General features: G+C 37.4%; 1 protein-coding gene across 1 annotated transcript in view; it reads left to right on the top strand.

The window, feature by feature from the left end:
- Positions 1-3,320: 3,320 nt before the first annotated feature.
- LOC113643201 (unconventional myosin-VIIa) overlaps positions 3,321-20,823 on the top strand; it is a 20,550-nt gene continuing 3,047 nt past the window's right edge. Inside the window, exons 1-42 of the mRNA XM_027147305.2 lie at positions 3,321-3,442; positions 3,779-3,817; positions 4,175-4,276; positions 4,363-4,512; positions 6,263-6,447; positions 7,952-8,073; positions 8,178-8,320; positions 8,410-8,523; positions 8,611-8,764; positions 8,857-8,933; positions 9,023-9,142; positions 9,265-9,404; positions 9,493-9,703; positions 10,170-10,305; positions 10,392-10,555; positions 10,640-10,780; positions 10,912-11,070; positions 11,202-11,294; positions 11,379-11,473; positions 11,551-11,635; positions 11,759-11,977; positions 12,153-12,362; positions 12,545-12,757; positions 12,867-13,034; positions 13,339-13,626; positions 13,784-13,944; positions 14,033-14,159; positions 14,236-14,355; positions 14,896-15,069; positions 15,165-15,392; positions 15,714-15,881; positions 15,991-16,108; positions 16,201-16,327; positions 16,415-16,566; positions 16,921-17,102; positions 17,325-17,443; positions 17,662-17,816; positions 18,465-18,618; positions 19,101-19,256; positions 19,945-20,050; positions 20,159-20,272; positions 20,370-20,457. Coding sequence (XP_027003106.2) covers positions 3,800-3,817; positions 4,175-4,276; positions 4,363-4,512; positions 6,263-6,447; positions 7,952-8,073; positions 8,178-8,320; positions 8,410-8,523; positions 8,611-8,764; positions 8,857-8,933; positions 9,023-9,142; positions 9,265-9,404; positions 9,493-9,703; positions 10,170-10,305; positions 10,392-10,555; positions 10,640-10,780; positions 10,912-11,070; positions 11,202-11,294; positions 11,379-11,473; positions 11,551-11,635; positions 11,759-11,977; positions 12,153-12,362; positions 12,545-12,757; positions 12,867-13,034; positions 13,339-13,626; positions 13,784-13,944; positions 14,033-14,159; positions 14,236-14,355; positions 14,896-15,069; positions 15,165-15,392; positions 15,714-15,881; positions 15,991-16,108; positions 16,201-16,327; positions 16,415-16,566; positions 16,921-17,102; positions 17,325-17,443; positions 17,662-17,816; positions 18,465-18,618; positions 19,101-19,256; positions 19,945-20,050; positions 20,159-20,272; positions 20,370-20,457 — 5,956 coding nt within the window. The 5' untranslated portion in view covers positions 3,321-3,442; positions 3,779-3,799. The remainder of the gene's footprint in view (positions 3,443-3,778; positions 3,818-4,174; positions 4,277-4,362; positions 4,513-6,262; positions 6,448-7,951; positions 8,074-8,177; positions 8,321-8,409; positions 8,524-8,610; positions 8,765-8,856; positions 8,934-9,022; positions 9,143-9,264; positions 9,405-9,492; positions 9,704-10,169; positions 10,306-10,391; positions 10,556-10,639; positions 10,781-10,911; positions 11,071-11,201; positions 11,295-11,378; positions 11,474-11,550; positions 11,636-11,758; positions 11,978-12,152; positions 12,363-12,544; positions 12,758-12,866; positions 13,035-13,338; positions 13,627-13,783; positions 13,945-14,032; positions 14,160-14,235; positions 14,356-14,895; positions 15,070-15,164; positions 15,393-15,713; positions 15,882-15,990; positions 16,109-16,200; positions 16,328-16,414; positions 16,567-16,920; positions 17,103-17,324; positions 17,444-17,661; positions 17,817-18,464; positions 18,619-19,100; positions 19,257-19,944; positions 20,051-20,158; positions 20,273-20,369; positions 20,458-20,823) is intronic.

Genomic DNA, 20,823 nt, shown 5'->3' with positions numbered 1-20,823 from the left:
CATCAGTTCAGCCAAACACCCTTGTATTTCTGTGCTTAGTCTGAGTTGATCCTCATAAAGGTCAAAGGAATTGCTAGCTTATCTGAAAAGGGCCGTCATGGATGTAGTTTTTGATTTGAAGCAAGCAGAAACTATGCCCGAGTCTAGTGATCCCCAGCACCAAAGTTTTAGAGGGTTATTTTGACTTATTCAGCTATACACAGTGGTGTAGTCTACGTGATACACAGGTATACGCCGTATACCCACTAGGTAATACTGCATCACCAGGCTGTTTATTATTTTGCTTATGTATATTCACTGGGAAGATGCATCAAAAGGAGAGCAGGAGCCGATGATGACTTGTACCGCATCAGTGAGCTCATTCGGGTCAGTACAAGAGGCAAAATATCACTAACCTACTGTATGGCTTACTCTCTCACTGTTGATCAAAGTAGCAGAAAGCAGGCATCTGTTAAAACATGTCAGAATGAAGTAAAGATTAGTATCTTTATGTGTTTCAAAGGTTGCACTTTACTCTTCATTCTCCCAGGGTCACACCACAGCGGAGACCTTTTGTGTTTACTTGTTGAAGACAGGTATTCATTATGTCTTGCTGGGTGTCTATGTGTTGTCCCCAGGGTAACATGCAGCACTATGAGCAAGCAGTGGATCAAGTGACTGATGCAATGGACTCAATGATGAAAGCACTGGATGACACTGTGATGGATCATAAAGAGTCCTGAAGTTATTTAAAAAGAATGGCACAGTCAAGATGAGCTCCAAGTGTAAAAATCAGACCTAGGTGAGACTGGAACGGTCTTTCTGCTCTACTTTTTCTACTTTTTTTTACTCTCTTTTTCTCTCTGTTTATCAGATTAAATGGTAACATTTTAGATCAGTGTTTGGGCCAGGTCATGGTTTTTCATGTTTTTGTGCACAATCACCTGAAAGAATTGACAGAAAATTATATGTATATGTTTTAATTAAAGTGTGCACTTTTTTTTTTTTTACAGATATATATATATATATATATATATATATATATATATATATATATATATATATATATATATATATATATATATATACATATATATAAATTTTCTGCCACTTCTCCGAACTTCTCAGGTCACGGGGAGCCTGTGCCTATCTCAGGCGTCATCAGGCATCAAGGCAGGATACACCCTGGACGGAGTGCCAACCCATCGCAGGGCACACACTCTCATTCACTCACGCAATCACACACTACGGACAATTTTCCAGAGATGCCAATCAACCTACCATGCATGTGTTTCGACCGGGGGAGGAAACCGGAGTACCCAGAGGAAACCCTCAAGGCACGGGGAGAACATGCAAACTCCACACACACAAGGCGGAGGCAGGAATCGAACCCCCAACCCTGGAGGTGTGAGGCAAACGTGCTAACCACTAAGCTACTGTGCCCCCCCCCCCCCCCATTACATATATTCATTTAAATTTAATTGGGCTTTTATTGCCAATTTACTGACAACAACAATGTTTATGTTAGAACTAAATCAAAGACTGTTTATTGTATTTGTATTGTAACATTTCAAATATTTATTGTAGTTTGACTCTTTTTCACCAAAACAGGAACCACCTTTTTCACCACCTTTTTTAATTTTCCCCTTCAGAAGGCAAAAAACTGTTTTTGTCATAGCTCAGGCAAGATGGACTTTAATTTCCCACAGGTGACATGTGAGAAGTGGGTAAATCCAACAGGGGGCAGAAAACAAGTTTAAATTATATACCATACCCATGGGGAAATTTCTAAATTATATTAAATTTTATATTATTATTATTTAAAAAAAATTAATTACATATTTATAATAAAAGGAAAAGTTAAATGTTTTATATATATATATTCTCAGTTTATCATTTTAAAATAAACGAGTTGTTTTTCTTTCTTTTTGCTGCTCATAGTAGTGTTGGTAGCTGTTAGTTTTAGCTGTTAACTATGCAAGAATGATTATTTTTTTTAAACATTTAACTGTGTAGTAACATTTCCCTTTAATTGTTGTTTAGTGGTTTAGAAACTAATTTGCTGTTAAGAAACCCTCAAGGAACCAAATATATGAACTTAAGGAGGCCACACCTGGGCCAAAAGCTCAAGATGATTTCATTTGACGTTAATAGGGCTGTTAGCAAGCAAGGTTCTCAGAGACAAATTGAAGCATAGCTGGGGAGTCCATAATATTTTAACTTTGTTACAGTGGTAATCAATCCATGTATTATTGATCTTATTATCCACCTTGACCAGATTTTAATAGAATAGAAGCCTTTATCTGGTTTACATTTATAGCACAGTGAGAGTCTTTCTTTGCATATCCTAATTTTGGAGGTTGGGGTTAGAGTGAAGGGTTAGCCATGATACAGCACCCCTGGGGCAGTGAGCTTTGCAGTGCTGTAGCTTGAACCCTGACCCAAACAACAACCCAGAGCTTTAACCACATAAGCCACCACTGCCCATAAATTTCTGTCAGCAAACACAGATAAAGTGGCAGATTAAAATATATATATATATATATATATATATATATATATATATATATATATATATATATATATATATATATATATACGTTTTGTGTAAGAATATGTGTAGACAAAAATTCTGAATTGTAAGTCATTAACTAAATTACTCGATCTTGATTTTCTCAATCTATTTATCTCAATCTATTAATTACTTTTGAATAATGACCTGAATAGTTGGATGTGTTTATAAAATAGAAATGTGTTCTATTTTGTATTATCTATTTATGTGTTGTGAATACTGTAAAGCTTGTTTAAGTGATTCACGTTCAGTTCCTATTTTGTTTGTTTTTAATTTCTTTTTCCTGGTGTATCTAGTCTATGACAGAACCGCTGTTTTAGACCTGTAGGATGAACAGCTTTCTTTACTTAAAAATTATTTAAATATATTATAACCCAGTATGAAACAACTATTATGTAGCTCTGACATCTTCCGTGTTTGTATGTACTGCGTTAATATTCCTACATCATCTTACCAAGGGTGAGGATTCTGTAATGCACGAAAGGTCCAAAGGTTCAGCATTTTTCCTTGTGACACCACATGTGCCTTTATAAGCTTCCTTTAAAATACATCTTGTTATTATAACCATATTATAAATAGTACAGAACACAATGGCACAGTTAACTTCATTGAATCGAGGGATAAAATAAAATTCTGTATTATATACGCTCCACATCCTATGGAGTTCTATCCATGAACGTTTGATAGTGATATAAGTCATAGTAGGGGGAATTCTTGCAATCTATTGCTGCCATTATGATTGGCTTTATGTACAGAGAACAAAGTCAACGTGCCATAAATGACTGGTGCTTGCAGGGAAACGCCTAAACTCACCACCTGATCCTTACTGGGAGTACAACAAGGCAAAAACCAGAGGCTTTTTCCCCTTGGAGAATCTGTCAGTAAATACAGGTAAAGTGTTAATTTTATCTGTATTTTTTTTAAATAACTATAGTATTTAAGTTTAAAATTGTATTTGGCCCAGTACATGAGAATCAGTGTATACGGGTCATATTTGGTTCTAATTTATTTCGGATATATATGGCAGGGCCGGTTTTGGTTATGTAAAAATATTGTCTATATCCTCTTATCAAATATATAAATGCACTGAGGTTTCAAAGCAGGCTGGTCATATGATTTCTTTTGGATTTGTCAGTATGGATACAACATGTCAGATTGATGATTTGTCTTAATGAATTTGTCCTAAAAAGATTTTTTGTTATTTATTTATTCTCACATATCACTTAGAAAGGGGAAAAGAACTCAGTCATGGTGGTCTTAAGACAGGTAACTATTTCAACACACCTGCTTTATTTGTAAATGTAATTTATTTCAATGAGTAATATTAAGGTTATGATTATTCTTATACGTTTTTGTACGATTTGTAACTTTTATATACATTTTCTAAATGACAATTTTATGTTCTTATTGTTTAGGATAACTATATAAGGTTTTGATTGATATTGTGTAGTAGAAAGCTTTGCAACTCATTTCCGCCTTGAATGAATAGTGGGAAATTATTGTTACACCAAATGTCCAGTAAATTCCCTTGCTAATATGAATATTAAACTGACCAAAACCATATATTCTGTATTTGACATGTTGGACATTTTATATTTTCTTTTATTCTTAATTTTGCTTTAGGGAGATTACGTGTGGGTGGACACTAGCACAGGTGTGCCAATCGGTGCTGAGGTCAGAATCTCAGAATCGGGCCAAATTCAGCTTATAGATGATGAAGGAAAGGTAATATCACCCAACAGAGTTCTACAGTTCCAATGTGTCAGATATGTGATAAAGTTGAACATTTTATGTTATAATGTAAATCTTAGGAGCACAAGGTCAAGAAACAGGATAGCTCCCTGAAGCACATGCACGCTTCATCCATTAATGGCGTAGATGACATGATTCGACTTGGAGACCTCAACGAGGCTGGTCTGCTCAGGAACCTTCTGATTCGCCACAGGGAGGGAATCATTTATGTGAGTGACTCAGACATCAACAAATGTAACAAGAAACAGTACATAAAATCAATATACAGCTCAGCTGATTGATGAATGAACATTTTTGTATGTGTGAGACCAGATGCCTGCTTATCACAGACTTTGCCCTTAGTGTATAATAGCAGGCCTGTTTGTCTCCATAGGAACGAATATGCCTCTGTTTGTTCAGAGGCTGACCCTGGTTGCGTGAGCACTGCAGCACATATCTGTGTAGCCACCAGTCATATTTCTATAAAGTTTATTTCCCAGCAAGAGAGGGAGTGTCATATCAGTTTCATATCTGAGAAAGGGCTGGTTGAATTTATTCACTGTAAGCAATTAATTAATTATGAAGAACATGTCATCTTAAAACACACTTTGGCAAAATTATGGTAAAGGTTTTAGTCTTTAGGAAACGAAAGACATTTGGAAAACACACACACACACACATGCAGACACACGCGCACACTCAGCTAACCTGACCCCTAAAATTTATTGGTGTTGAAACAAACACCAATAAACTAGTATAGTTCTATTACCTGTCCATTACCTGTGTAATTTGTATTTGATAGAGAATGCTTACTCCATCTACATTGAGGAATACAGTAATAGTGAAAAACTGATTGTCTTTTTTTAGATTAGATTAGATTAGATTCAACTTTATTGTCATTACACATGTACAAGTACATGGCAACCCTTCTCTTCTAACCAGAAGTGCAATAAGCAGTAAGTGCAACATGTACAGTATATACAGTATAATGACAGTATTTGTTAAAAGCTGGGTTAAAAGCTAGGTTAAAAGCTGTCCCTGAGTCTACTGGTTTTTGTCCGGGGCTCCTGAAGCACCTACCGGAGGGAAGGGGGACAAACAATCTATTTGCAGGGTGAGAGGAGACTTTAAGAATGGATGTCCTCAACAGCTGGAAGTTCTTGTGATGCGCTGGGTGGTTTTCACCACTCACTGCAGTGCTTTGCGGTGCGTGGCTATACAGTTCCCGTACAGGACTGTGACACAATTGGTCAGGAGGCTCTCAATCACACAACAATAAAGGTTCACCAGGATGGCGGAAGACAGGTGTTGTTTCTTCAGTGTCTTCAGGAAGAACAGGCGCTGGTGAGCTTTCTTGACCAGGCTGGAGGTGTTGGTGGTCCATGACAGGTCCTCTGATTTGTGGATCCCCAAGAACTTGAAGCTGGAGACACGTTCAACTGGCATCTTGTTGATGTGGATGTGGGTCTTTTCTTTTTCTCCTGAAGTCCATGATGAGCTTCTTTATTCTGCTAATTACGAAATCTGGAGAGACACTGAGCCTCGCGATGCGCTCGTGCCACCATCTTGGTCCTATATTTACTTTACATTCATTTATCAGACTACTGTATTTTATATGCGCCTTCTCAGTAACTGCTAATGATCTGTGGATGCTCTTTCTAATTATCTGACATAACTATACAAATTGAGTCTGGATTACAAAGAAATAAGCCCAACACTACTTCATACTATTCTGTGGGTTTTTTCTTAAGACCATTGGTGGTGCTGTTGTGCTTGGTTCCACTTTAAAAACAAGTTTAGTACAATTTTTACAGCAAAAAAAAAACGTATGTGAATGCCAGAAAAATGAAAACTTATGTTGATGTAACTTTATCTTTAAAATGCAGGACAGGTTTGGTTGTCAGCCAGTGATACTAACTTCCCCTGAGCCTAGGTAATGATATAATTGTGACACACTGGCTTCACTTTCTCTTTTCTCAGACATTCACAGGATCCATTCTGGTGGCGGTGAACCCGTACCAGCTGCTTCCACTCTACACTCCAGAGCAGGTGCAGCTGTACACTAACCGCCGTCTAGGTGAACTGCCCCCTCATGTGTTCGCCATTGCAGACAGCTGCTTCTTTAACATGCGCCGCAGTCACCGAGACCAGTGCTGCATCATCAGGTCAGTCAAACACATTTGTATCTCTGTGTGTTTTCTGAAATGTGCTTAATTTTAAGCATCCACAAAAGTGCTTGGTTGACAGTGGGGAGTTTGTTTTTTCTTATCTACTATGTAATAAAGTAGTAATTTGGTTAGAGGATAGCTCTCTTTTACACCTTTAACCACCGAGGGTGTTGTCATTAACCTGCAGTGTATCTGCATATGGATGCATAAACCTTTACCAAATTATGAAGTGACAGTAATGTGACATTTGCTATAAATATGTTCACATTTCATCACCATGTATTCACCTGTGTATTTTGTCATTGACAAAGTTATTGTTATTTCAGCTTTCTATAGAATGATAAAAACAGCTAAAATAATATAGAACAGGATATAGTATATCCAGTATAGTGGATAAAGTGCACACTTAATTTTAATACTTACATCATACTTACATTACAAATATGGGTGAACGATGTAAGAATTACAAAACATTTTATTTTATCTTATTTTATTAACTTATTATCTCCCTTTAAAGAGATAAACAAAAAAATAGGTGTGTCCAAATCACAGATTTGGTACTTTATTTAAAAGAAATAATGTACTGATAAACTTAGGAAGAACAATGTACCCAAATTGCAACAGAAAACATCTATTATGAATGACAAAGGAACTTTTTTACTGGTAAAGACAAACATCTTCACAGCACTTATTTGTACAGGTACCCATCAAAAATGTCTTTACCAGAGTAAACACAGAAGGTTCTGCACAAGATATAAGCCACTGCTAACCAAAAAAAAAAAGTCTTTGCCAAGAAGATATTATATCCTATGGACAGATGAGACAAAAATCAACTTGTACAAGAATATTATTAAGATATGAGTATGGAGAAAGGAACAAATTGCTCATAAACTAAAGCAAGCTGCAGTTGCATTCAATTGGCCTCATGGCCTACTCCTACTTCCATTCCTACTGTGACATACTATTTAACGAAGTATGCTTAGTCCTCATGGGGACAGTTGCAAGGTGTATCACTGCAGGAATATGACTGTAGCTATGTGTATCGGGTTATCACCGTGTTTCTCTCCAGACTACAAGTCAACATCATGTGTCCTAGCAGTGTGAGCATAATGATCAATTCCAAGCCCTGTTCCAGCCTGCCATAGGTGTGTCAGTTACTCACGACCTTGTGGTAGGTGGTATTCAAGTGTTAGACACTGCTCCTCATGTTTAGAAGTGGCAAAGGAGGACAATAGTTTACATATATTTACAGCAAATACTACACCACTAAATTCATGGCCATGTTGAACGTTGTGGCATTCATGCACACATGCTCCAGAAGATCCAGGTAAGAGATACCCTCATGGCTCCTTTTCAGAGTTCATAAAATCATAGAAACTAGATCCCTAACTCGAGTTTAGTCCTGTTCAGCTGTACAAATAAGCTGTTTGAATTCTGTACTTCTCAGAATTAAAAAAAACGTCAAAGAACTTTAATAGAACTGTGTATTTGTGTATGTCAGTGGGGAGTCTGGTGCAGGGAAGACAGAGAGCACCAAACTGATGCTGCAGTTCCTGGCAGCAGTAAGTGGACAGCGATCATGGATAGAGCAACAGATCCTTGAAGCCAATCCCATACTGGAAGGTAAACCTTTACACTGGGTGTAGTTCAAAAAATAAGAAATTATATTATGCATCCTTGAGTGCTGTTTTATGATGTAGTGCAAAAATAATCATTTGTGTGTCTAGCCTTTGGTAATGCAAAGACCATTCGCAATGATAACTCAAGTCGCTTTGGGAAGTACATTGATATCCAGTTCAGTAAGGGGGGAGTGATTGAAGGAGCCCGCATTGAACAGTATCTGCTGGAGAAATCACGTGTCTGCCGCCAGGTAGACCATGACCAGTTGACACAAGGTTTAAAGAAATTGGTTGTTGTTAAATAGAGAGATTTGTAAATGCAATTTGAAAACTTTCCCAGGCTGAAGAGGAGAGGAACTACCATATTTTCTACTACATGCTAATAGGCATGCAGGCTGAACAGAAGAAAATTTTGTCTCTGGGTAATGCTGTGGAGTACAAGTACCTGACCATGGTATGGTGCGATCATTCCTCTGTTTTCAAATCTGCAAAGATAATGGTTAGAATAATGGCTTACAGAGTTATTGCAATTCTAAATCAGGGCAAGTGCACTTCCTGTGAGGGGCGGGATGATATAAAGGAATACGCCCACTTCCGCTCAGCCATGAAGATCTTAACATTCACAGAGAATGATTCTTGGGAAATTCACAAGCTGCTTGCTGCCATCCTCCACCTGGGTAACATGGATTTTGAAGGTATGGAGGCATTCAGTGGTTCAGGACAAAATTGTGATAAACCACAACAACAGCATCTTTATTCAGGATTTCTGTTTTAATTTCTGTTTAAGCCATCATTTCAAATAATCTGGAAGGTTGTGATGTTATCTCCTCCACCCATTTCAACATGGCTGCTCAGTTGATGGAGGTATTATTTTTTTCTTTAACAATATTCATTATAGTGAAAATCCTCTTTGTTATAAAGTCCCTAACTGATTCATATGTGTTTCTATGCAGGTAGACATAAAGACTCTAGATGTAAGTTTGACTCAAAGGTCCTTCATGACTAACAGAGAGAGTGTATCTAAACCTCTGTCTTCAGATCAAGCAAGTAATGGCAGGGATGCCTTTGTAAAGGTATAAACCCATTTTATCATCATATACAATACATATAAAAAGATAAATCCCAGCACCGTTACTGTTAGCCTTAAATGAAATCTTTTAGCTTTGCTAATCATGATGGTAATCTTTCTGCACAGGCCATCTATGGAAGACTGTTTGTGTGGATTGTGGAGAAAATCAACAGTGCCATTTTCAAGCCACCATCGGAGTCCAGCGATACCCGTCACTCAGTAGGCTTACTGGACATCTTTGGATTTGAAAACTTCACACAAAACAGGTTCTGTGAAATAAGTTTACACATGCTTTGATAGTATGGGTCTGTTTTTATGTTCTTCAGTTCTTATTTATGTGGCTCTTTCTTTCAGCTTTGAACAGCTGTGCATTAACTTTGCCAACGAGCAGCTACAGCAGTTCTTTGTGAAGCATGTATTTAAGATGGAACAGGAGGAGTATGCCCACGAGAACATTATCTGGAAACATATCGACTACATCGATAACCAGGGAACCCTCGATTTGCTGGCCGGCAAACCTCTCAACATTCTTTCTCTTATTGATGAGGAGAGTCAGTTCCCTAAGGTGCAAATATACATTATTTGATGTGTACAATCCAGTCACTAACCAACTTTTCACTGAAATCCAATTCCAAGACCATTCATTTTAAATTATGTAATAATCCCCATAAAAACATAAGAATATCAATAGTTATATATTTTTTTCTTAGTTTAAAAATGACATTTTTATCCTTTCTTTGATTAGCTTGAGATAGGTCATGTGCCATGTAAGTCCCAGTGAAAACTCAATATGAATTACAGTTCGAGCTACTATCAGGTCTGTTAGTAGAGAAAATTGTAATCAACACCTTCTGACAAATCAGATTCCAGAATTTAACAGCGCTGTGAAATCACTAGAAAATATAATGTAATAAAATATAATATACAACTAAATATAACTAAATATAATTAAAATGTTATGTACTGACATTAAACATTTTGCAGTTATATACAGTATGTGTAATCTCAGTATGTCTTTTCTTTAATGCCAGGGCACAGATACTACCTTGCTGCAGAAGATGTATAAGTGTCATGAGAAATGCAAAGTCTACATCCCGCCAAAGAACAGTTATGAAACGAAATTTGGAATCAAACATTTTGCTGGGTCCGTTTTTTATGATTCAAAAGGTAAATTGGTAATCCATTATAAAATAGTGGACTGGAGTAAAATATCAGGAAATATTCAGAATGATTTAATTCTGCTCTTTTGTAAGGTTTTCTGGAAAAGAACCGGGATGCTCTTAGTTCAGATCTCATCCTGTTGGTGGAAAGTTCTACCAATAAGCTCCTAAAACAAATCTTCCACAGTGATCTCTCTACTAATGGGAAGAGCGGTGCCAACCCAAAAATGATGATGTCTTCCATGAGCTCTTTGCGGGTAACTTTAGATTAAATCTTACTTTGTGCTAAGAGCAGGAATATATTGATAGAAGGTTTAGTGCTAATGGTATTACCTTTTCAGCAAATGACAGACACTAAGAAGCGAGTGCCCACTTTATGTGGACAGTTTCGTCAGTCCCTGGACTCTTTGATGAAAACTCTGACTGCATGCCAGCCTTACTTCATCCGCTGCATTAAACCGAATGACTTTAAGAAACCCATGGTAATGTCACTGCAAAATCGCCTAGTTATTCCTCAATATGTTAACGTGTGCACTAATTAAAAATTGGTATTGCTGGTAAAATGGGATCAATTTATTATTTTCTCTCTCACACTGATTTTTGTATAATCCAGCTGTTTGACAGAGAACTGTGTCTGCGCCAGCTGCGCTACTCGGGTATGATGGAGACCATTCGCATCAGGAAAGCTGGCTACCCAATCCGTCACACCTTCCAACAATTTCTGGATCGATATCGTGTCCTGCTCAACTCTGTCATATGTGACCCCAAAACAGTGAGAAAAACTTCTTCTAAATCTAGAGAACAGCCATAGATAATGTTTAAAGAGTCCAGCAAAGATCTACTCTGTTATTAATAATCAACGTCGATTTTTGTTAATTTAAAAAACTTTTTTCTGTGTTACAGGAGAGTGCCAAAGCATGCTGTGAGAGTATTTGTAAGAATTCCCTTGGTACTGGTGATGAATGGAAAATTGGCAAAACCAAAGTGTTTTTGAAGGTAAGGTGTTGTAACACTTTATAACTGATCACTGTAAATTGTGACTTATTACCCAATAGTTGAATCATTCAAACCTTCTTATAGGATTTCCACGATACCATGTTGGAGCTGAAACGGGATACAGCCTTGAATGAGAAAGTGCTTCTTATCCAGAAAGTTTTAAGAGGATACAAGCACAGGTTAGCTATGCTTATAGTCATGAGTATGTATACATTTTATTGTCTTATGCTTATAATGCTAATCTCTCTGATTACAGGAAACAGTTTCTTAAAAAAAGGTCTGCTGCTGTGGTTGTGCAGAAGTATTTTCGCGGACACAAAGGCAGACAACTCTATAAAGTGGTCAGTCAGGATTTGGATTACATTGAATGGGCTTGAATGGTTCTCATATTTTTTAAAAAGGGTGTCTGTGGATAGGCATGTGATTCTACCATGTAGTGATCCCTCTGATGACTTTGTGCACAGGTCCAGTTGGGATATGCCCGTCTTCAGGCCATTGTCCACTCTCGTCAGTTAGCACGCCAGTATGAACTAGAGCGCAAGGCTACTTTGCTACTGCAGGGGAAGATCCACACCTACTTTGCTAGGAAGGAGTGGAAACAAAAGAGAGCCGCTGTCATCCTCCTACAGGCTCATGTCAGAGGCATGCGTGCCCGCAAAACTGTCCAGAAGATGAAGAATGATGTAGGTTATTAACTATATTGCTATGCACTAGAAATCTTAGAAAGTATTGATACACTATGTTTTCATTATTTATTATCTTTTTTGTACATGGTATGCAGCTGTATTCTTATGTCTTACTGATGTTATGGAAGTTTTTATGATAAAAAGTCATACTCATCATCGTTGTGGTTTGTAGGAATTTTTGTCACTGCAGGAACGCAGGGCAGAAGAACTGGCTGCTTTGGAGAGACAGAGGAAGCTAGAGGAAATTCTCCGTGAGAAAAGAGAGAAAGATGCCGCTGAACAGTCTGAATTATTCAATGATCAGGAAATGGTGGACACAATCTTCGGCTTCCTGCCAAGCATGGTGGGAGGGCAGGAGGGCCAGGCACCTTCAGGCTTTGAGGTCAGAAGCAAATATTTTTGATTGAACTCTATCTATGTAATTATAACTTTGAGCATTTTAATTCATTCTTTTTGTTATGTTCAATGTTTCCTATTGTTAATCAAGTAAATATTAAATATGATGTAATATTAAATATTATGGTATTTGTTTTATGGTGAAATAATACATACGTTTGTTCCTAGGATTTAGATACAAAGCGGACTGTGATGGAGGAAGTAGACCTGGATGAAGCGCCTATGATGGAAGAACTTCCTGAGGAAGATTATGATGATCTGGATGAATACTCATTCTCCAAGTTTGCATCTATGTACTTTCAAGGTGCCGCAACCCCCACCCACATCCGCCAGAGACTGCGCCAACCACTGCTGTACCACGAAGAGGAAAATGATGTGGTGGTAAATCAACCTTTTAGTTCATGATTCATGCAGCAGTTTGTACAGTAAGTGATTCTTAACATGCTGTAGCACAACACTAAATATATAATAAATTAAACTGTTTTTTTAGGCTTCTCTAACAGTATGGTGGCTCATCTTGAGGTTTATGGGAGATCTTCCTGAACCAAAAGCTCAGAAAGTCCCTACAAGCAGATCAGCATATGCAGATTACTCTCTACAGCAGGATGTGGCATCCAGGCAAGACAGACGTCTCAGCCACATGGTTGGCCTTGACCAGGTATGTTGAAACTCTACATGTGACCTGGGGACTTGACTTCAGACTAAATGATTTAATTGTTTATTTTTAATATTGTATTCAACTAAATTCTATTATGTTTGAGACATTCTCTCAAAGTAGCTTTCCAGAAATCTGGATGTAGTTCGTAGATTCCTAATAAACAAGGCAGAGGTGACAGTGGCAAGAAAAAACATTACTGAACTTGCATATGTTATATTTAGGGCAGTGATGACAGTTTACTCTGTAAATGACACTTTGCATTTTTCTTTGCATATTTTCTTTTTCTTTTTTTTTTTTTAAATAGAAACTGTTGAGGAGCAAAAGGAAAGACTCTTCAGTCCCAGAAGTACAGTCTCGGAGAAAGTCTTCAACATTTACAGACATACGGTCAGGAAAAAGAAAAACATCATCCATTACAGAGGAAGCTGTACCAGCCCGAAAAGCTTCCTCCATACCATTGGAAGTTCCAAAAAACAGGAAGTCTTCTACCTTTGTTGATCTGCTGACCCGGAACAGAAAGACATCCACAATTCCTGAGGGAGGGCCATCAATTAAGAAAACTTCCCGAAAACCATCCATCATTGAGGAAGAGGTAATGCACACACAAGTGGGTAATTGACCCTCTTAATTTGCAGCCTTTTTAAGTAAATTATAATAGTAATTTTAGTATAATCTTCTTAATATGATCAAATCTATATAACAATTTGATAATATTCATTTTCCTCACACATCTATATATTTATAAATAGGCAGAGGATGGCTCTGAAATTTCCAAACCACCCACTGTACAAACTGTTAGTGAAGAAGAGGAGAACAGGATTGATGAAGGACTCACTCTGGACCGTCCACTCTCAGCTCTGGAAAAGTTGCAGATCATTGTAGGATATGGCATTGTTAGACGTGACCTTAGGTGGGAGACTTCAAACAAAGTGTGTTTAATAGTAAGAAACAAGCTAAGTTCTTGGTTTATACACATTTATAAATATTCTATTTCTTAGAGATGAGATCTACTGTCAGATTTGTAAGCAGCTCCAAGAGAATGGGAATCGCAGCAGCTTCTTCCGAGGCTGGATCCTACTTTCTCTGTGCCTGGGCATCTTCCCTCCCACTGAGCGCTTTATTAAGGTGAGTAAGGCACTCCCACTTCACCTCTGTAATGTTATGTTACAAGTTCCTTATTAGGTGAGTTTCTTCCTTTTAGTACCTGCAAAGCTTCATTCGTCTTGGCCCTGTTGGATATGCTCCATACTGTGCAGAAAGACTGAGGCGCACTGTGGCCAATGGCTTACGTGGAGAGCCTCCCAGCTGGCTTGAGCTACAAGTAAGTAGTGTCACTTATTATTTATGTACTGTTAAAATTAACATATTTGCTCTAAAAGAACCTCAGAAAGTCCTTGGAAAGTTACACTTTTACACACTACCAAAAGGTCTTACCTGGACCTTTAAAACTACGTGGATCTTTTAAGAGGAAACTCTATTGTATGACTTAACATAAATTATTTCCTCAGAGAGAACAGTTTTTTATACAGTATTCAGTTTATTCTGAGTAGCACAATAGAAAAAAACATTTGCCCTATCATCAAACGACTTTAGTTTAAATCCTGAATGCTGTTACAATCCTGGGTTTGTCCAAAACATATTCTTCTGCTAATTCTGAGTGGATAGGGAGGCATTACACTATTTTCTGTCAAAGTAACACTAGCCAAGTATATGTATATGTAAGTATATGTATATGAACAATGCCAGTTATTGTTTTGTTATCAGTTTTGTGTATGGCAAGGATCAAACCTTTGAGTACTGTAATGACTCTTATCATGTAATCACTTTTTTACTCTTCTGGTTAATCGCTGTGTTCAATTAGGCCACCAAGACTAAAAAACCCATAGTCATTTCTGTGACTCTTATGGATGGGCGAACTCTCAGTCTGCCTGTGGACTCAGCGTCTACTTCTAAAGAGGTCTGCCAAATTCTCTCACAGAAAGCTAAACTACAAGACACATTTGGCTTTTCTCTTTATGTAGCGGTTTTTGACAAGGTACGTTATGCTTCTGGTCTTTAGTATTATGTATTATAACTAATCTTATTCTGACCGGGCTGCTCATGAAAAAATATAATCTCGCATGCCCGAAGGTTTGGTCTCTCGGTAGTGGACGGGAGCATGTGATGGATGCTATATCACAGTGTGAGCAGGAGGTGAAGAAGAAGGGTGGGCAGGAACAGCATGCCCCTTGGCGTCTCTACTTCCGCAAAGAGATATTCACCCCCTGGCATGACTGCAGCCTGGACAGCACCAGCACAGAGCTCATCTACAGACAGGTCATTAGAGGACTGAAGAATGGCGAGTTCCAGGGTGAGAAGGTAATTGAGCAAGGCATTGACACTACTTGATAAAACACAGATGACTAGAATAAGTTTAGTTGGTGTGGCATCATTGTGCCTTTGTCACCTATTTGTGTTTGTTTTTTCTTTCGATATTATATACAGTAGAGACTTCGTCCGAGTTTATTAAGGGTTTTTCAAGGGAGAAATGAAAACATTATTTGATGTGAAATATTGTATTTCTGATAAGAATATAAAAGATGATGCATCTTCTTAGCAGTCATTTTGGAACGTTAAATTCTTAGTAAAACAGATGTATGAAATTAATGCAATGAATGAAGCAAATAATATCTTTCCCAGGAGGATGTAATCGTTCAGCTGGCCGCGAAGCATTTCTTTGTAGAGTACCGCTCAGATGACAGTATGGAAAAGGCGAAGAGTGTTGTTCACGATTGTGTGACCTCCAAACTACTGGAAGAAAAGTCAGTAGACAAATGGATTCAGATGGTCCACACTGCACATGTTGAGGTATGGCAGATAATTGCTCATCATTTTTGGAGCGAGTCCTAAAGTCAACCTTTGCCTGAGCAATAGAAAGTTGCACAGTAACCTCTTAGATTTTCCTTTTGTCTATCAGGGCCCATATATAAATTCGAAGACAAAAATTGATCACGTGAAAGCAGAAGTGGTGGAGTATACACGGCAGAAGTGGCCATTGTTCTTTTCAAAGTTCTTTGAAGTTTCCAGGATTTCAGGTAAAAAAAAGTCTGGGAATTAATTTGTTTTTGTAAAGAAATATCTGCATCAAAATGTTCTATGAATCACATTTGATATTAAACAATACTAGGTCCTTCCCTACCCAAGAACAAATTTATCTTGGCTATCAACTGGACCGGAATAACCTTCCTGGATGAACGTGAGAGAAAATTTCTAGAACTCTCCTTCCCAATGGTGAATGCCATAAACACCAAGAGGTAGACCACCCTCCGACAAATTTACGACTATGTATTTAACATGAATTCACGTGATTATCTAAAGATTTTTTCTCTTCCTCATCCTAGGAGCCAGACTGTGTGTCTGCTTACACTGAAAGGAGACTTCATGCTAAACACAGCCAGTGCTGAAGAAATTGTTGAGCTGATGGTTCTATTCCAGACTGGCCTAACAGAGCGCTCTCAGTATGCCGTGGCCTTGCAGGAGGTCAACAGGCAAGGTCAGCCACCTCTAAGTACCTAGAAACTTGCTAGAAAGCTTTTAGGACTTTTACAGTGATGTCTGACAGCCCAACCTTGGTGTCATGCAGAATTTGTCTAGAATATGAACCAAAAACCTCAAAGCTCCACAAGTAGTTCTTATTCTTAAATCCACCTTCAGTATTGTAGTGGTGCATAGCAATTATATGAGGATATGAACCAGCTGTCTGACTACCTGAGACATAACTTGCAAGAAATAATGGGACATTTATTATCAAATAATTTTAAAACTTGAATCAAAAGGGATTTTGAAAGTTTTTAAATCAGCAAAATTCCTAAATAAATAAATAATAACAAACAACTATCTCTTTCAGATGATCCTACCTTTCTTAGTTTCAAAAAAGCAGAGCTTATCCTCCTTATTAAAGACAATGAATTTTCTTTCAACCATTCCTGGGTGAATGGACAGAATGAGCGAACTGGACAAAAGGGGGCAGTGCCTATGGATGCCATCTACATTATACCTACTTTGACCAAACCTTCTAATGAAATTCTGGTAAGGATGTTCTGAGTAATTCAGAAACTATACCCCAAAGACACCAAACAAGTGATTTTCTTTTTGGGCATTTTAGCATCCTACATGACGACCTGTGTTTTATTAACCTTTTTTATTAACCGTTTTTATGCTGTTCAACCAATTCATTAGGATCAGTTCTTGTAAACATGTAAACATTTTATTGGATATAGTTTGGTGATTGTGCCTGATTTATTTGTACAGACTTTGCTCAGCATGTCCCCAGATCAGAGAAAAAATATTATTAACGACTCTATCAAAGGAACCATTACAGACAAAGTACCTCTTGCGACACTTAAAGATTTCTCCATTGAGTACTTCAGGTATGTCCAGAAACTTCTCTTTATTGTTTATCAGTTTTGTATAAGGTTAATTAGAAATAACAAGATGCAAGGATCAGAGGATCTTCAGTTTGAATCAGAGGATCTTCATCCTTGTAGCATGACATTATTAACATGCTGATATTTTGATATTTTGTTAATTATAATAACAAGCTCTTTTGTTAAATAATCATGCACAGATATTGTTTCTCTTTCCACAGACCTCCCACTAAAGATGTGAATAAGCAGGTGATTTCTAAAAATGTGGCACCTGAAAGGTTATGGGCAAACTCCAGGGAACCCATAAGACAGCCATTGCTTAAGAGACTGCTGGGGAACCCAGAGCTTAGTCATCAGGCCTGCCAGTCCTTTATTGATATCCTTTACTTATCAAAGATGTGCACATTCTGGACCTGAAATTAAAAAAAACCTGTATGTCATATTGGCCTTGGTATAAACGTGGAAAAGTTTATCTGTTGCCTTAAAAACCTTTCATTCTAATCAAGTAGTCAAGGTAATGGATTACTTTACATAGAATTTTAGAATAATCACTATGACAAAAATCCTCATCACAATAGGAGTTAAAGAATACAGAAAAAATGAGTTCACATAACTTAATAGAGCTATCATGTTTTACAGTGTAAATTTCATTAAATAAACAAGTCGCATTAATCATCTCATTTGATATGTAATTATTAATCGGAATGTGGAAATGCATAAATGTTCTCTCTAAATAGTGAGTATAATGAGTGACTCATGTACCACCTCAGTTTGCAGTTAAACTGTCATCCTTAATCAATAGATAAAACCAGTATTATTAATAATATTAAACAGTAGTATAGGGACTTAAATCTATTTGATTTACTTTGATTAAGCATTACATAAAAAGTAGCGTGCATTAAACTAGCTATTGATATGTACATGCTAAGATAAGTCAGACTTCAGTCATATTATTTATAGTCTGGGAGGAGTAATAGTACATTTATGAAGTTGTTTAATGTTCCTTTACGGATCCTGTGTGTACCAATTCTAAAGTACATGGGCGACTATCCCACCAGACAAATTCAGAATCCACTGGAGCTCACAGACCAAATCTTTGAACCTGCCTCTAAGAATGAGGCACTTAGAGATGAGATCTACTGCCAGATCATGAAGCAGATGACAAGCAACAACAATCGGTAAGAAAATCCACATGTTCTTGGAGAACAGATGTAAGTTCTGGCTTTTAAAATGTTCTACAAATCTGGTATACAAACTGAGTGAAAACCTTGGAATATGTTCTGTTTAAATTTCGAATTTGCTGTTATGAAAGTGAAGTTGCACAATATTTAGCTCTGTCACAGCCAGTCTGGTGAACTTGTATCAGGATTCTTGGTTGGTACAAACAGTGTTCAAACTTTAGCCTGGTTCAAACCCATCTACAGCTCTTTGTGATTGATTTCTATATCATTATAAACCATTATAGTTTTTTAAGCAGCGGTGATTACATGTCATTTGCTATATGCGATGTCACTCAAACTGCCTCTTGCTTTATAAGATGGCTGGCTTATGGCTTTGTATATTTATGAAAAGGGAACTTATGTCACTTTGTAGTTAGTATCACAACAGGTGCAGTTAATAGACTTTAATTTGAGTATATGCTGTATGTTTTGATTCTCAGGCACAGTGTGGAACAGGGTTGGCAGCTGCTATGGCTGTGTTGTGGTTTGTTCCCCCCCAGTAATTCACTGCTGAAACATGCACAGCGCTTTCTGGAAACTCGGCGACGGGAGCCACTGGCTTCTGACTGCCTGCGTAGGCTGCAGAGTGCTCTCAGGTATGTACACCCTCTGATACTCAGTGTGGGAGACGTAACTGAGACCTGCTAACTATTCAACTATATACACATTCAATCATTCATTTTCTACCGCTTATCCGAACTTCTCGGGTCACAGGGAGCCTGTGCCGATCTCAGGCTTCATTGTGCATCAAGGCATTATATACACATATCAGAGAAAATTATATTAAAAAGATGTGACTGTGATAAAACCTTGCAAATGTTGTTAAAATCCAAACCAGGACATTTTGAAGGCTTATGAATGAAGACTCTTTTCAGGCTGGGAAATCTGACAAAGTGATCTTAGAACGAAAGCCCTGGACTACATCCCTAAGTGGATGGTTGTTCCTCAACCACTGTCTAATAATAAAAGTGTACATGTCGAAACCCGAACACAGTCATTTACCTAAAATAACTATTTAGAATAATGTAAAATAATTTGTGCTTCCACAGAATCTTCTGTCCGAGACTATAACATTGATATTAACCTCAATCTCCTCCTTACACATGATATTATTGTATTGACACATCAACATAACTATGGGTGTAACATTCAGAACTTGTATGAGTACCAGGAAATTGTCAGTGGGTTATAATATCTAATGTTAAATATCAAAATCATATCTGATGTGCTTGATGTACAGCCCAACTCAACACTCCATTCATGTGTATGTGTTTCTTTCTCTAGAATGGAACCCAGGAAGCTTCCTCCCCACCAGGTTGAGCTGGATGCCATTCAACAGAATGTTGTTAAGATTTTCCACAAAATATCTTTCCCTAATGACACACAGGAGGTAATTCAGTACGAAATACCACATTATTACATGAACTAACAATGGGAACATTGGCACTGTGTATAAATCTTGCACCCACTGATGTTGAGCTTCTTCTTTTCTGCAAAGTCATTTGAAGTCACAACTAACACCAAGATCCGCGATCTGATCAAAACTATTTCTGATGAACTCGGCCTGATCTCAGGCGTTGGCTTCAGCATCTTTGTAAAAACACCAGACAAGGTGTGTGCCAAGACAATGACAAAATATGAGGTACTTCCTTAAAATGTAATAGTCACCTTGCATGTTAACGGAGAGTTGGTTTCCTTTTTTTGGTCAGGTTCTGAGTTTGAATGATGCAGACTACTTTTTTGACAGTCTGAAACAGATCACCAACTGGTCCAGAAAAACAAAGATGGTGAAGGATGGTGAGTTTATGGTAGTATAAACTCTGCCTTGCTTTTGGAAATTGTACAGTAGTTGAATATCCAGTTTCTTTAAAATACCTTTTGACTTTTTCTGTTTTCCCTTTTCCTTTTTTGCATGACATTACTAAATGAATACAACTGTTGCTTATTAATGCTTTACCATTAGGGATTAGTTCATGGCTATAAATAAAATAAAAAAAATAACTTAAATTAAATAACTAAAATATCTAAAATAAAATCTGTTTTCACAAATTTAAATAGTTATGTTTTTTTGTTGTTGTTGTTGTTGTTTTTGGTTTACCATTACAATTTACCATTGCCATGGACCGTGTTATTGAATAAGCTTAAACAGAGGATCTGCTACAG

The sequence above is a fragment of the Tachysurus fulvidraco genome, chromosome 5, assembly GCF_022655615.1.
Source record: "Tachysurus fulvidraco isolate hzauxx_2018 chromosome 5, HZAU_PFXX_2.0, whole genome shotgun sequence".
NCBI lineage: Eukaryota > Metazoa > Chordata > Actinopteri > Siluriformes > Bagridae > Tachysurus > Tachysurus fulvidraco.
Note: the sequence above shows the minus strand (reverse complement) of the source record. Positions and strands in the feature narration are given on the sequence as shown.